Source organism: Nansenia antarctica (assembly GCF_963989245.1).
Source record: "Nansenia antarctica genome assembly, chromosome: 1".
Classification (NCBI taxonomy): Eukaryota; Metazoa; Chordata; class Actinopteri; order Argentiniformes; family Microstomatidae; genus Nansenia; species Nansenia antarctica.
In genome coordinates, this window is record NC_137674.1 from 8,253,216 (window position 1) to 8,267,899 (window position 14,684).

The window sequence follows — 14,684 nt, forward strand, 5'->3', positions numbered from 1 at the left end:
TGCTCTATGCAGTTTTTGTGTAGCTTGGAGTTTCTGTGGGCATAGTGTGACCGGTGGGGTTCGGACCTGGAAATCCTGCTCACCGACATAATGTCATCTGATAGTGTGAAAAACTATCTTGCCACTCCATGGCTTCATTACAGAATATTGCTCTCTCCTCTTAAATCATTCACTCCCCTTCACAAACGACTGAGAGGATTGGACGGGGGGGGGGGGGGTGGAAGTCATCTGGAAACTAGGTGGGGAAAGTGTCCTTACACCTACCATCTCATATCCACCAAGTGGAATGAGAGCAGAAAGGAGGAGACAGCAGTTGACAGGATAGAAATGGAGTCTGTCATTGAGTTTATCATTCCCCAGAGAGTGATACCACGGACAGATAGACAGCTCACTGTACTGTAGTTGATTCACATTTGCTACACCACCTGACCTGACTGAGCTCTCAGTGCTGAGGCTTACTTTTCCAATATAGTCCACTGGAGGGCAGAAGTGAGGCTTATATTACTTGATGTCGTGCCTGAAGGTGCAAATCCATTCTCCTGGCTTAAAGTATGCATACGCCTCTCAAAGCACCCCAGACAGGTTTACATGGAATACTGTTTGAAAAAACTAAAGGAAAAGGAAAGGTCCTTCACACAGTATGTATTCAGGTTGTTACCAAGACAGGTAAGGGGTGTTCTACAAATTCTACAAAATTCTCATCTGTAACAGGCTATATCTATATCTATGTTTGCCTTGATGTAATCATATTTTAAAGACGATGCAATGATGCTCTATATGGATCGAGGCCTCGTTTAGTTTTCGCTGAAATGTAGATGGACATATATACTGTACATTATGTGATGATGTTTTTCAACATCATCATATACTGAACATCCCTTATAGCATAATAAAGCCAGTTCAGCGCGTTCAGCTCACGAACAGCCATTTAAATGAGCTCTCACATTCCATTGCCTTTCCTGTGCTCTTTATTCCAGCAGTCACTTTCCAATTTACAGCTAGAGCTTGTGCAGCAGACAAACTTCTTGGTGGAGAGGCTGCCGATGATGTGGCCCCATCCCTAGAGAGAGCAGACCATCAGAGCAGAGCTGGAGCCATGTCTGGGGACTCACTGGTGTAGGCTGCTGAATTCTAATGAGCACACCTGGTAGTAGTAATACACACACACACACACACACACACACACACACACACACACGCACACACATGCACACACACACACACACACACACACACGCACGCACACACACACACACACACACACACACACACACACACACACACACACACACACACGCACACACACACACACACACACACACACACACACACACAATTGATTGGTTTTACTGTAACATTTTTCTATTTACTTCTAATATTAGACATTTCTATTGTGGTAGTTTAAGGCAAGACAATAATGGCAACACTTAAATTGATAGGTTTACAGTGCAACTTGAGACTGCATATTAAATGAATACAGACATGCATATTGTTGTATAGCCGACTGTACAAAGGGCCAAGAATCCATTTATTAATATTTTTAAATAAATACAGAATTATTTACTGCGATAGAGGTTAGGTTGTCCATCTTGGTTTACAGGTGTCAGCTATTAAGGTATAAGGTTCAGAATAGGAAATGTTAGGATATTTATAGCATAGCATAGAGTACAGCACAGTGTTTTATTTGTACAGTATAGTATAGTGGATAGTGTACATAGCCTTTATTTATGTAAACCAGCTCTTTTCCCTTCTTGTTTTTAGTATTTTTTTCCTAGCACCAGGGGAGCCCCCCCTCCCAAATTTCGTTGTATGGTACCTGTACTTAATTAAATTAAATTAAACTATATCAATGACAATAAAGACCATTCATTCATTATGTCTTTTGGGGTGTTTCCAAATAAGGAGTCACCCACCAGATGGCGCTGTGTGGAGACATCCTCTGCAGCCACCGGAAAACGACGTGGCACAGAAACACGTTCAGTTCCTGTAGTCATCTGATCTGACTGTTGACAAACGCAAACAGGAACAGACGGATGTCTCATTTCACTAAAAGGCCGATACTAAACAGGTCTCGAGCCGCGGTGAGTGATTGCATGCCTGCACGAGCGTTCTAGGACACATCGAGCCAGCCTGCACGGGGCCATGGACAGGCTGTTCTTCGTGCTCCTCGGCGGGTTGCTGGAGGTCTGCAGCAGTGTCTCAGCCAACAGAGGTGGATCTCCTTCCTTTACGGATGAAATCCCGTTCAAAATCAATTGGCCTGGCTCGGAATTCACCCTGGTAAGTGTTGTGCACTCTTGTGCATGCTGTTGGATGAGAGATCATTCAGTATTCGTTAGGTCCATGGCACGCATTGCATGCATTTGCTAAAACCAGCCCTGCATAAGCAACCTCCCAGGCAGCTGGAGAGCTAATCCTGTACGTATCCCTGTCATATGATTGTCATCTGATGATAAAACAAGCATGTTTGTGTGGCTAAAACTGCCTTCTTCTATCATAGCCCACCTCTGGTGCACTCTACAAAGAGGAGGACTTTGTCATCGTGACCACAACAGAGAAGGAGAAGTACAAGTGCCTCTTGCCCTCCTTGTCAAATGGAGATGACGTGAGTGATGTGTAGGCCTACGACCAGGCCTGTGTAGCCTAAAGAAGATGGTGACAAACCCTGTTAGCATTGACACATATTTATATGTGTTTTATCTACATAAGTTGACTTTCCTTCACCCATTTGCCTACCTCTTGTATTCCTCCTCTCTAAGGATGAGAACAGGGAGTATAGTGGGCATAGTCCAGGCGCCTTGCTCGACCCTCTGTTCAAACAGAGCAGCTGCTCCTACAGGGTGAGAGCCTCAAAGTTTCACTTATGTTTCTCACTCTAAATATCTCTCTATTTGTATCTGTATACACATATAGATACTGTAGTGCTGTTATGACTGTAGACTCACGCTTGACTCCTCTCCTGGCATATGTTGGCAGATCGAGTCATACTGGACATATGAAGTGTGCCACGGGAAGCATGTGAGACAATACCACGAGGAGAAGGAGACTGGCCAGGTTTGTGTGCAGAGGAGACGTGGTCAGAAATGTTCCACACATAATAGTGTATAATTAGTTTAGAATTGCTATAATCCTAAGTGAATGCATTTTCTTTTATTATATATATATTTTTTTTTAATACTTTAGAAAATCAATGTTCAGGAGTACTTTCTGGGAAACATGGCAGCCAAGAAGAGCGACTCCGCAGGGACAGGTGAGAACTACTGTAGAGGTTTTATGTGCAGAGACTCGAGTTGTGCAGAGACTTACCACCTGGTGTTACAACCCGGCCCAGAGGTTGGAACAAAACAGAGACATGGGAAAAGAATATCAAATAATCCAGGAATTTTAATCAACTAATGAAAGATAATGAAAGGAGGCATGCTTATCAGTAGTGTGCATGTGGATGCAGTGAAATGTGTAGTGCGGGAGTGTTGTCAGATGGAAAACCATACAAACAGCAACCAAACAAAACCTAAATGCCAAGATGGAAGAGAGGCCGGAAGGAATGATCAGGTGTTCGCTTTTATGCGTCGGGACGCACCGGACCCAAGGGTGTCCAATTAGCACATCCACATTAGGGCTGCACGATTAATCGATTTTAAATCGAAATCGCGATTTGAAATGATGCGATTAGCTAATCGCAAAGCCTGCGATTTTTTTTTTTTTTTTTTTTTTTTTAAACTATTTAGCAGACGCTTTTAATCCAAAGCGATTTACAATTACGAATTACAGGGACATTCCCCCTGGAGTAACTGAGGGCTAAGTGCCTTACTCAAGGGCACACTAGTAGTGGTGTGGTTTCAGGCGGGATTTGAACTCACACAACCTTCCGATCACAAGTCCAACTCACTACCCGTATCGGATACGTCATACAGCGCGTCGGATTCAACGTCAATGAACGTCAACGTCAATGAACGTCAAAAATGAACGTCAACAATGAACGTGAACGTCAATGAAAATAGGTGATAGATAGATTCATCCAATCACCTGCCAAGTATTTTTTGAAAGTACCTGCCCTTTTCCAAACAGCTTCCAATTAAGCTTTCCTAGATGGTTGTGTGAAACAAACTACCTGAGTCAGGTTAGTAATGCTCCATCACATGTTTTAATCTGAAGCTTGATTTTAAAGCAACCCAACTTTAAAGCAACCCAATGTAAGTTTAGTTCTTTCACTCGTAGCTCGGGCTGTGGGGGTGCTACAGGAGGGAGCCTCTAAGTCCCCTGAAGACGTACAAACAAACTGCACGTTGATACGACCTTCCTAGCCGGAGATATGGCCACACTTTACAAAACTTCCTTTTTTTTTTTTTTGCTATTTAAAAAAAAAAAAAACGCAAATTAATCGCAATCGCGATATCTGTCCAAATAATCGCAATTCGATTTTTTCCCCAAATCGTGCAGCCCTAATCCACATCCACACTCTGCGCCCTACCTGCTAGCAACACAAACACAGACAGACAGACAAACAACCAACCAGCAGGCAGAGATAGGAGATCGTCACACTTGGGCTCATAGTCTATTTATATAATGGTAAATGTATGATCCATGTATAGATGCAAGTTGGTTCCTACATCTACAGAATGTTGGAGAATTCCTTTCCTCAGGCAGTCGACATTGCATTGTCCATGCATATAAGTTGGTTGGATGTTGATTGAGAGCTCTTGGGGTTTTATATAGTATTTCTGTCTTATAGAGGCAGAAAAAGTGGAGGAAACTGACGATATGGAGTCAGAAGCTGAGAAGGAGGTTGGTCACATGACAATAATAGCCTTTTGAGCTCTTCAGACTTCTGGGAATATTTCTATCTTTCCCTATTATCACTCTGTTACTCATTACTCTGTTTCATTTCACGCTGGGCTTTTCTCTTGGCTGGGGCTCTTGGCTGTCTAGGTGCCTACTAAGAACGTGGAGGGTCAGCTGACTCCCTACTACCCGTTGGTGATGGGGCACGGCACGCCGTGCGTCCTGAAACAGAACGAGCCTCGCTCCACCTCTGTGCTGTATGTCTGCCACCCAGAGGCAAAGCACGAGATCCTCTCCATCGCCGAGGTTACCACCTGCGAGTACGAGGTGGTGGTGTTGACTCCGCTGCTCTGTGCTCACCCCAAATACAGGTATCTGTTATAGTGCACTGCATGAAGGCATCAGTGTGTTTTGTCTTGTGTTGTTGTTACAGTATAGTTATTGTGTTTTAAGCCTCTTTTACAGGCTGCTGTATCAAAAATGACAAAATGCTCTTAATAAGCAGAATAACATCCTAGATAAAAGACAGTGGATACAAATGAGTACAAACTATTGAAAACAGTATGGTAACGGCAGCCATGTCTCTGTATCATCTCTTAGGTTCAAGTCATCCCCGGTGAATGCTATATTCTGCCAGGCCATGTCTGGCTCACCCCTGCGGCCTCAGCGGCTCTCCGAGCTGGACAGGCAGCGGGAGGAGCTCCTAAAACCACCGTTCACTGCTGCCCCAGAGAAGGAGGTGAGCGTGGGGGAGGATGGGCAAATGACAGTAGTGGGGGGAATACCATCTGTGTACTATTACATCAAATCCAACTGTATTTATATAGCAGCATTTTGTACAAACTTTGCAATACAATGCATTATACAATAAAAAACTATTGATTAAACTCCTACTAACCACCTCCCATCCATCTGACAGGAAGGAGTGTCACCAGTGAGGGAGGAGGCCTTTACCTCTACCCACAAACCCCTGGCCGTGGGCGGGCAGACTCAGGTCACTGTTGGCACCACCCACATTTCCCGCCTGACAGACGAGCAGCTGATCAAGGAGTTCCTGAGCGGCTCCTACTGTCTCCATGGGGTGAGGGCCTGCTCCTAGGCTACTTACTACCTGTGAGCCTCAGGTCCTACTACTACTGAGGCTTCTGGGTAATCTCTGTGATCTGTATGTTTCAGGGAGTTGGATGGTGGAAGTATGAGTTCTGCTATGGGAAGCATGTACATCAGTACCATGAGGTAAGGATCTCTTTTGGGTAGCTCGGCAATGGAGCATTTTTTGAATATTCTGAGTAGGTAACTCTTACGGGGTAAAATGTTGGGCTACGCAATGAAAGAAAAGTGTTCCAAAAATGGGTGGGTCTGGCCTGTACCTTTTGGTATGGTGAAAGTATTAAGATATGAGGGCCATCTTCTGTACGTTCTGTACCAGGATAAAGAGCAGGGCAAGAACATCGTGGTGGTGGGGAGCTGGAATGCAGAGGAGCACCTGGATTGGGCCCAGAAGAACGTTGCCCGCTCCTACCAGCTGAAGGAAGACAGTGTGCCGAAAGTGAAGTATGCCATCTCTCCTCTTGAAATCTCACCTCATTTGTTCTTATCCAGTCATGCTCTTTCATTTGAATAAAACTGTCGCATTTTCTGAAGGTGTATTCTTTTTTGGGGGTATTAAATAACTACCACTATTTAAGGGATTACATTTTTATTTTATTTTATGAGAACACGTTTTTGTGATCGATGCGTGAGGATAATGAGTGTCTGGTTCTTGTGCTTCCCCCGCCAGACTGGTGTCCCATTTATACGGCCACGGGGATCTGTGTGATCTGACTGGGAAACCCAGGCAGGTCATTGTCAAGCTCAAGTGAGTCATTCATGTGAAAACTCCCCGGGAGGGAGCCGGTCTACTGACACAATTATCCACTAAGGAAGCAGCTAAGTGATCTCTGACTCAACTCTCCCTCCTCCTCCTCTCTGTCTCAGGTGTAAAGAGTCAGAGTCTCCCCATGCCGTCACTGTGTATATGCTAGAGCCTCAAACCTGTCAGTACATCCTTGGGGTAAGGACCTTTTTTTACCTCTCCTGTCCTTACCATTTACCAATTTAGCAAGACTTACTGTACTAACAATCTATCAAAGCTCTATTCCACATAACACACACACACACACACACACACCAATGTTTCACCATATTACGGTGCTTGAACACTTCTATTTTTTTTCCAGGTGGAGTCCCCAGTCATATGCAAGATCCTAGATACTGCTGATGAACACGGCCTTCTATCAATCTCCAGCTAATGGACAGAGAGAGGAGGACAGAGAGAGGAGGACAGAGGAAGGAGGACAGTGAGGAGGAAGGAACGGCAGATGAGGTGTATACTAGAGGAGGGAGCAAGATGATTTAGAAAAGGACTGCATGAGCAAGACTGAAAAAAGCCCAGGACACTGCTCAAAAAGTCTGAAAAATGGAGATGGACATGCAGCCTCAGTGCTGAAACAGTCTGAAACACAGCCTCTCTCCCTTGCCTTGAGCTCTCCTCTATGTACTGTGCCATGCTGCATAATAGCCTTATGATGGACAGCATGGGAAAAACCTACTCAAACTTTGGAAATCTGGAAACCAATTTAAAATGGGACAGAGACAACTCACTCCACAAGGCAGTGGGTTTATTGCCTGAACATCATACCTTCATTCATACGCTTTACTTTTGACAGGTTAGTTCTGATGTCTCTCACCGCTATGCCAGGAGACGGAATAATGAATCATTCATTCAAGGATCATCAGGTGGTTTTATTGTTATTTTAATTATCTGTATTTATTTGGGTAATTTGAGTTGATTAGATGCTTGTCCTTGGCACTTTGCACTTGTCAGCATTTTTTGTGTAGATCTCTGAAAAAGGGCATTTTGAATACATTATTTTTCAGTAAATGTGTATTGAGAATGGGGTTCTGTTGTTATGTATATAGGTTGAGTGAATGTAACTTACAAATGTGTGTGCTGTTGAATAAATGTCCGGATGTTGGTCAGCACTAATGGAAATTGCCCATGTACTGATCTAATGTTCCTGCATCTCTGGTTTCCTGTGGTTTCAATGAGGAGTTACAGTGGGTTGTAATCTAATCACTGCTGTATCATATGTGGTGTTTTAATGGCACGAGTCTGAACAACTTAATAAATTGGGTACAATTATTGAGTCACTGTTGTCCTGGACAGGCCACAAAATGGTGAACTGCGATTGCGGTTGCCCTCAACTTTTATTGACCTATGAGCTAGTGTTCAAAGGTACTGAGGTGCTGTTCTCTAAAACACAGTGGGCCCTATTATGCACTTCTTAACTTGCCGTCTTAAGTCTTAATTAAGACGCAACGCCAGGTTAAGACCTACCGCCACCCTTATTATTGATTGATTGAAAACTTTATTAGAAGATTTGCAGAAGTAGGTACATGAAAGTACATATTACATACAAGGTCAACTAACAGGATAAAAACCCAAGAAAGCCACTGGCTTATTTCAATTGGGGTCCTTGATTATGCGCTTCATACGCGCTACTGCTATTATGCAGGTGTCGATAGGCGCCCACACATAAGACGTAAAACTCCCGTGCATATATTGCTCATTGTGGGAGTGTTCATATGTTAATGAAGTGCACTAGGCGCCCCTGCTATTATGCGATCTGACTTTGCTCCTATCGCTAAGAAGTGGTTTGAAAAGTTCTTAAATTTAGACTTAATGCACGTTTTGAAACACGAGCGCGCCTCCGCGGTTTGCGCATGCATGTGGGCACACATGAACACGCACGTGGCGCCACGGCAAGACGTCAATTACGGTCACAGTATAAATGCTTTATTTCAGAAGGGAGAGGCAGAGAAGCGCGCTGACCTCCTTCTTATGACTTCCATAATAGCATAGCGCTAATGACTCAACGCAGCCGGTTCTTAAAGGGAATGGCACCTGGCACGCTGATTGGGTTGATTGAGAAGACGCCCAAAACACACCCATGACTAATTTCTTTGCTTAGCGCCGGGTTTTAGGCGCCCACTACCGCACGCATAATAGCAAAGTGGCCTTGACCACGCCTCCACGTCTTAAGTTTAGATCTACCACCTCGTCTTATTGATGAAGTGCATAATAGGGCCCAGTGTGTTTCACGTGGGTGATGAGACAGAGTGGTGTGCAGACTGATCACTTAAGACTAATTAACCACCAGAGGGCTCTGATGCTGTGTTGCTGATTTACTCCACAAGGAGGTGCATTTCACCCTCAACAGCAATCGGTCTTATTTGACCAGATAATACAAAGTAGCATTTACAAGTCCTTCCCTGATTTCTATCATAAATTACCATAAAAGTGCCCCGCGGTGGTGTAGCGGTCTAAGCACTGGCCACTAGTGCATGCTGCCCACCGGGGACTGGGTTCGAATCCCAGCTCGCCAGATCCGGATATGGCTGGGGCACACACGGGGAGCGGCATATTGGGCGGCCGCTCCCAAGGGCGGTATAGGAGTATTTCCGGACAAGGATCCGTCGCGCAACTGCGCCCCCGGGGTGCCGGAATAACAGGTGCTGGGCTCGAGGAGCCAGTCAGCTAGTCTGCCTGGCGGCCTCTTCTGGGACTGCCGGCCACGGGGTCGTGCGGCGGATCCTTCGCAATAGGCAGGGGATAATTGGATGCTAGGTTGGGTTCAATTGGCTACCAAATTGGGTGAAAAAGGGATAAAATCTGAAAAAACAAATTTAAAAAAGAATAAATTACCATAAAGCCCAGGATTACTGTAGCGTATAACACTTGTTGAGAAATAATCTGTTAAGCAGGGGACATTTTAAATATGCTCAATTAGAATTACAGTTTTAGCATTATCTCCAATGCCATGATCCACAATACATGTTTAGATAAGTGATGTTGGGACACACTGCACTTGCAAAACATTTATTCAATTAGAAAATGTATGACTCACAAATACAGTATTCTGAAGAGTAAGACCACCTAGCACAATATGAAAAATGCCATGTCACTGTAAAAATAGATTCCAGTCAGTCAGTTCAATAACATCAAATAACATGTTGGGGTAAAAGTTACAGTTATGTATCTCCTCGTCTGTTTTCATCTGGTCTGGGACATGGTCCATCCTTATTCCATAGCTAAATGTTGGGGTTATTACTTCTACTTTTTCACAGCAGATCATTAACCACTAGTTTTTTCTCCTCAGAGAAAATAAACATTAATACTGAATGTAATGTGAGAAAATGTGCATTATGTTACTCTGCCCATGTTACTGTGATGTCACTGTTGCTGTTGATGTGCTTGATTGATATTAGATAAAATACACATTTCCCCCAAGGAATCAACTAAACTCTTTGTCTTGTGGTCAATTTACAGTCATGTTTTATACGTTTTAGGAATAACCCTCAATATGCCAACGCCTGCCTCTCTTACAGCACGCTGGTTAGACTGAGGGTATCGGGATCTGGTGGACAGAAGTGCTCTCAAAGTCTTGCAGGGCCTCTTGATGGGTGTGGTAGTGCATGGCTACATAGGACTTAGCAAAGCCAAAGGATTGAGAGTTGACAGGTTGCAGACTGTTGGGGTAGCTGGGCCCTGCAGAGGGGCTGCTGTTGTAAATACTGTAGTAGGGCTCAATGCGGGTGTTGATTGGTGTGGAGGTGCTGGGGGGGCGAGGCTTACGCCCACCCGTAGCTCTAGGGCTGGGGGCACAGTCACGGGAGTGGCTGGGGCCACAGGCCTGGTCCACTAGCCTTCTCTGGGGCTTGGGAGACAGCATGTAAGCCGAGTTGGTCTCGTGGTGCGAGGACTTGTTGCGGTTGACTTCCAGGCTCCCCTTCCCCATCGCGTGCAGACGGGTCTTGTGCTTGCAGCAGAGGAACACCAGCGCCACCCACTGGAGACAGCAGAGGACGCGGCGGCGGAGCCCCGCGCTGTTGCGGGAGTATATGAACGGGTTGATGCCCGACTTGAGGAAGATGAGCGCGAAGCCGCACAGTTCGAACTGGTAGTGAGCGAAGCTGCTCTCTGACGACAAGACGTCCTGCGCCAGGGACACCCCCATAGGAAGACAGCAGAGCAGCACAGAGAACACGATCACCACACAGGTGACCACGGCCTTGGAGTCCTTGGCGGTGGCCAGGTTGACTGTGGAGACCAGCTGGCAGCAGGTGGCTCCCTGGGCGGCCCCGGGCACCAGGGTCTGGCTGCTCCGTTTGGTGTAAGAGTGTGTCTGGACGTGCTGCAGTTTGTTGTAGGTCTGGTTGCGGTAGAGGGAGGGGACCTGGACAGCGCACTGCATGCCCTCGAAGCCCGCCGCGACCAGCGGGGGAGGGGGCGGAGGGCGCGTGGCGTCTACCGTGATGATGGGGCACTTCCTCACCTGCGCGTTCTTCCTCAGCGTCTGAGCGATCATCAGGTACGAGACGGACACCACGGCTACGCAGAAGGCAAAGTCCGCCAGGTAGACGTACAGGACGACCCTCGCCTGGCCACCTGTCAGGCCGAAGTGAGGCAGACAGGGCCCATCTTTACGGGGGTAGGCACGGAGGGTGAGGAGGGCAGCCATGGTGAAGCTGGACGTCCACAGGAGGGCGGTGAGCGCCAGGGTGCAGGGGAAAGAGGCGGTGCGGTTGGGCTGCTGCCCCAGGACCATGCGCAGTCTGTGCAGGGCGATCACAGCCACCGTCTCCAGGGACATGATGATGAACCCCGAGCTGGTCAGGTGGAAGGCGAAGCAGAAGCTCTTGGACACGCCCCCGGCGTCCAGGAAGAGCACCAGTGCAAACATCGGGGCGGTCACGCAGCAGATGAACAAGTCGCAGAAGGACAGGTTGAGGATCATGAAGTCGAAGTTGGTGCGGAACTTGCGGAAGGCCGGGTCGAAAAAGGACAGGAACACCACCAGGTTGCCATAGGAGCCCAGGCAGAAGATGAGGAGGAGGAGGAGAGAGCAGGACGTCAGGGTAGCTGTGTGGATCAGGGCCCAGCCTGACCGCTGGCCCTGGGTACCGTTGTAGGTCTGGTGTTGCACCACATCCACCAGGTCTGAGGGTGTGCTCGAGTCATTCATCGTACACATTTGGGGTTGGTGAGGAACACAACCTCACTGGGTTTCACATCATTCCAGTGAAGGGGAGCATAAGAATGGGATGAATCTGTTTGATGCCTCCTCCAGTGCTGCCACCTCGGTTACGGGAGAGCACCTGGGAGGCTAGGAAGAAGAACACAACATAATCTGATTATATACTACTGCACCATACCATGACAGCAGTTAATGGTAAGGTTTAAATGAACACAATTGGTTCACTGTATTTGCAGCGAAGCAGATTGAATATGCTCAATTAAAGGTCCACATTTTGCACTGCATGTAATTGCTGAGTTGATATACATTTATACAAGGGACCAACATTTGGTGTTCATTACTCTAAACACTATGGCTTCGATAATGAAACATTCACACATGCGCGAATGTGATGCTCATTTCACAATTACCTATTGGATGTTCTGCCTGTCCTGTATCTGTAATGTTTGAATCCGCACTGATGTTCACTAATATACAATTGTTTTATGAGAAAGAAAATGTAATCCTGGTGAAAATAAAAACAGAATCTCCGTCTGCGTCTCCCCGCCTCTACTAAAGGCATTCATTGAAATAAAAAGAAAGAGATATTACCTTCAGTGATTTGACAAATCAAACGCTGCTTCCCACTTCAAAAAGCGCATATTGAAAATGGACGGAAGCAATTACATTGTGGTATGTAAAGGAAAACGCTAAGAAAATAGACAATGTGACAGAATAATCCATACATGTTCATATACTTACCGTCTGCATCCATAACCATGGGCATGTTCGTTCCACGCACAGTGCGCAAGGGAATCTATACAATAGCATTTATTCCTTTTCTTGTCGATATAGCCATTATTTTTCTAGCTGAAGTCGATCGCCGTATCGCAAGACGTCGGGGATGATCATGAAGTCACCGTCTACGTATGAGCGCGGGCACCGCCTCGTAGAAACCTACAGGTTGGACGTTACGATCTGATCCAAATCATCACTCATATTTCATAACAGACTACAATGCAGTCCCTCCAACATTAGTTCGCATCTGTCTTTCCGTCGCTATCCGATGGAATAATATAGAGGCACAGTATTGCGGTGGTCGTCATTAGGGTATTATTGTGGATTCAGGCTGATCTGTCTCTTATTATCACATTTATTGGCTGAGGCAATGTACCATCCATAAGTGTTTACAGAATAGCCAACATGTCTAATTTTAACTTCATACTCCAGCAATTTGGATTTTAAATCACATTATAAATATGGAAGTACAGAATGTCACCTTTTATTTTAGGGTATTTATACACCTATGTATTTTTTTTGTGTGCAAATATGAAGGACCATGGACAGTAGTCCTTTTATTTGAAAAATCTAATTAACTTACATTAAAGTAGTGTAAAGGTTAGTATGGTCCCATATCCATACATAAATAAAGGAATCACAAAAAGTAATGCTTTGTTAAAAACAACAAATTTATTTATATAACCAATTTTCTTCATTAAATATAAGCAAACAGTACATCTAAAAAATAAAAATCACTGCAGGTTTGGCACTACACTATACAGAAGTGAGGTACTAAACTGAACAATGTCTTAATGAGACTCGTTTCAAGTCTTCATAAAAAAGAAGGAAAAAAAGAAAATAAGTCTCTCTCACTAGGGTTTAAAAATATAACAATGGTGAATAATATCGAGGAGCAATGGGAAGAGGGTGCAACACTAATGTGGACAGGAGATTTGGTTGTTCCTTGGTACAGAGTGGTGTTTAGACACATGCCATGTTAATCAAACTGCACTCAGATCTACACAGCACACGCTCGCACAACATGGCCTTGGGAGTGGGAGAGTGCGCACACACACACACACGTACGCGCACACACACACGCACCTCTACTGCATATAGATTATTGCCCATGCGAGGGCAGATGAAAACAAAAAGGTGAACAACCTACTCACAAACCAAATCACCAGCAACAGTTCTTTCGCTGAAAATAAAACATATTAGCACTTCAAATAAATAAATAAATAAATACATTTGTGCATTTATGTTATATACACATGTTATATGTACAATAAACATGCATATATCATATGTAGATAAAACAAGCACACAAACTTCATGTATGTGTGTGTCAGATTAAAATCTAATCTGATCTGAAACAAACTGTTGCTGAAAAACACTATCGAAGGACAGCAGAGTACAATATCCATCCTCTATTGGACATAATGTTGGCTCAGAGAGTTGATTCTCAGGGTTGATCAGAGTTGTATGGGAAACCTGCAGGTGTTGTCTTCAAGCATTCCACATAAACAAACACGCACACGCACAAAAAACAAAAGAAAACTGTACAGTAATATTACAAACCGCAGGCCAATCATCCCTGCTATGGTTAAACCTTAAATATTAAGTATAGTAAAAATGTAAATGAAGGCTAAATACATAAATACACAACTCTTTATTTCTTTTCCCAGCCACCCCCCCCCCCCCCCACCCCTCCTTTTTCCAGGTTTCCTTGGTCAGCAGGGACCTGGGGCTCGCTCCTCATGCAGGCTGGTGTGTTCAGTCAGTGTTCAGTCTGAGGGCGTCCCAGACTAACGCAAGTGAAAAAACTGTCAGGTGCCTCAAAGGCATTCCTCCTCCTCGATAAACAAAACATTATATTTAAAAAATCTTCTTAAAGTTGCATCAGGCTCTAAAGAGGAACACAAACAATAGCGAGGTTTAGGATATGGCTTTGTGGTATTTCAAATGTAGCTTGGACTGAGATTTCTCCTTCAAAGTATTCATTAGAGAGGGCTTATTGACAATGAGTGAGCAGGGTAGGATGGGAACACTTTACTGGGGGGG

At 45.1% G+C, this 14,684-nt stretch overlaps 3 protein-coding genes across 4 annotated transcripts in view; 1 reads left to right on the forward strand and 2 right to left on the reverse strand.

The window, feature by feature from the left end:
- Nucleotides 1-2,034: 2,034 nt before the first annotated feature.
- On the forward strand, nt 2,035-7,937 carry erlec1 (endoplasmic reticulum lectin 1). Its single transcript, XM_080550463.1, has 14 exons — nt 2,035-2,280; nt 2,501-2,605; nt 2,760-2,840; nt 2,977-3,054; nt 3,184-3,250; nt 4,733-4,785; nt 4,930-5,153; nt 5,383-5,521; nt 5,702-5,863; nt 5,959-6,018; nt 6,212-6,336; nt 6,563-6,640; nt 6,760-6,835; nt 7,002-7,937. The coding sequence occupies exons 1-14, from the start codon at nt 2,143-2,145 to the stop codon at nt 7,071-7,073; spliced, it is 1,458 nt and encodes a 485-aa protein (XP_080406589.1). The 5' UTR covers nt 2,035-2,142; the 3' UTR covers nt 7,074-7,937.
- Nucleotides 7,938-10,220: 2,283 nt separating this feature from the next.
- On the reverse strand, nt 10,221-11,849 carry gpr75 (G protein-coupled receptor 75; the record flags this gene model as incomplete). The annotated part of the gene is made up of 1 exon (XM_080549822.1): nt 10,221-11,849. One exon carries the CDS (start codon nt 11,847-11,849, stop codon nt 10,221-10,223), a length of 1,629 nt encoding a protein of 542 aa, XP_080405948.1.
- A 1,439-nt stretch (nt 11,850-13,288) lies between these two features.
- The window catches only part of psme4a (proteasome activator subunit 4a), a 29,670-nt gene continuing 28,274 nt past the window's right edge, over nt 13,289-14,684 (reverse strand). For both annotated transcript variants that reach the window (XM_080532697.1, XM_080532696.1), the window contains one exon: nt 13,289-14,529. The gene's annotated coding sequence lies outside the window, so the exon portion shown is untranslated. The remainder of the gene's footprint in view (nt 14,530-14,684) is intronic.

What these genes read in the sequence shown, in the direction of transcription:
- erlec1 (XM_080550463.1), top strand. Translation starts at nt 2,143, where the DNA reads ATGGACAGGCTGTTCTTCGTGCTCCTCGGCGGGTTGCTGGAGGTCTGC. An exon ending in AGTCAGAAGCTGAGAAGGAG is followed by an intron (nt 4,786 to 4,929) that starts GTTGGTCACATG and finishes TTGGCTGTCTAG; the next exon opens with GTGCCTACTAAGAACGTGGA. An exon ending in CTGCTGCCCCAGAGAAGGAG is followed by an intron (nt 5,522 to 5,701) that starts GTGAGCGTGGGG and finishes TCCATCTGACAG; the next exon opens with GAAGGAGTGTCACCAGTGAG.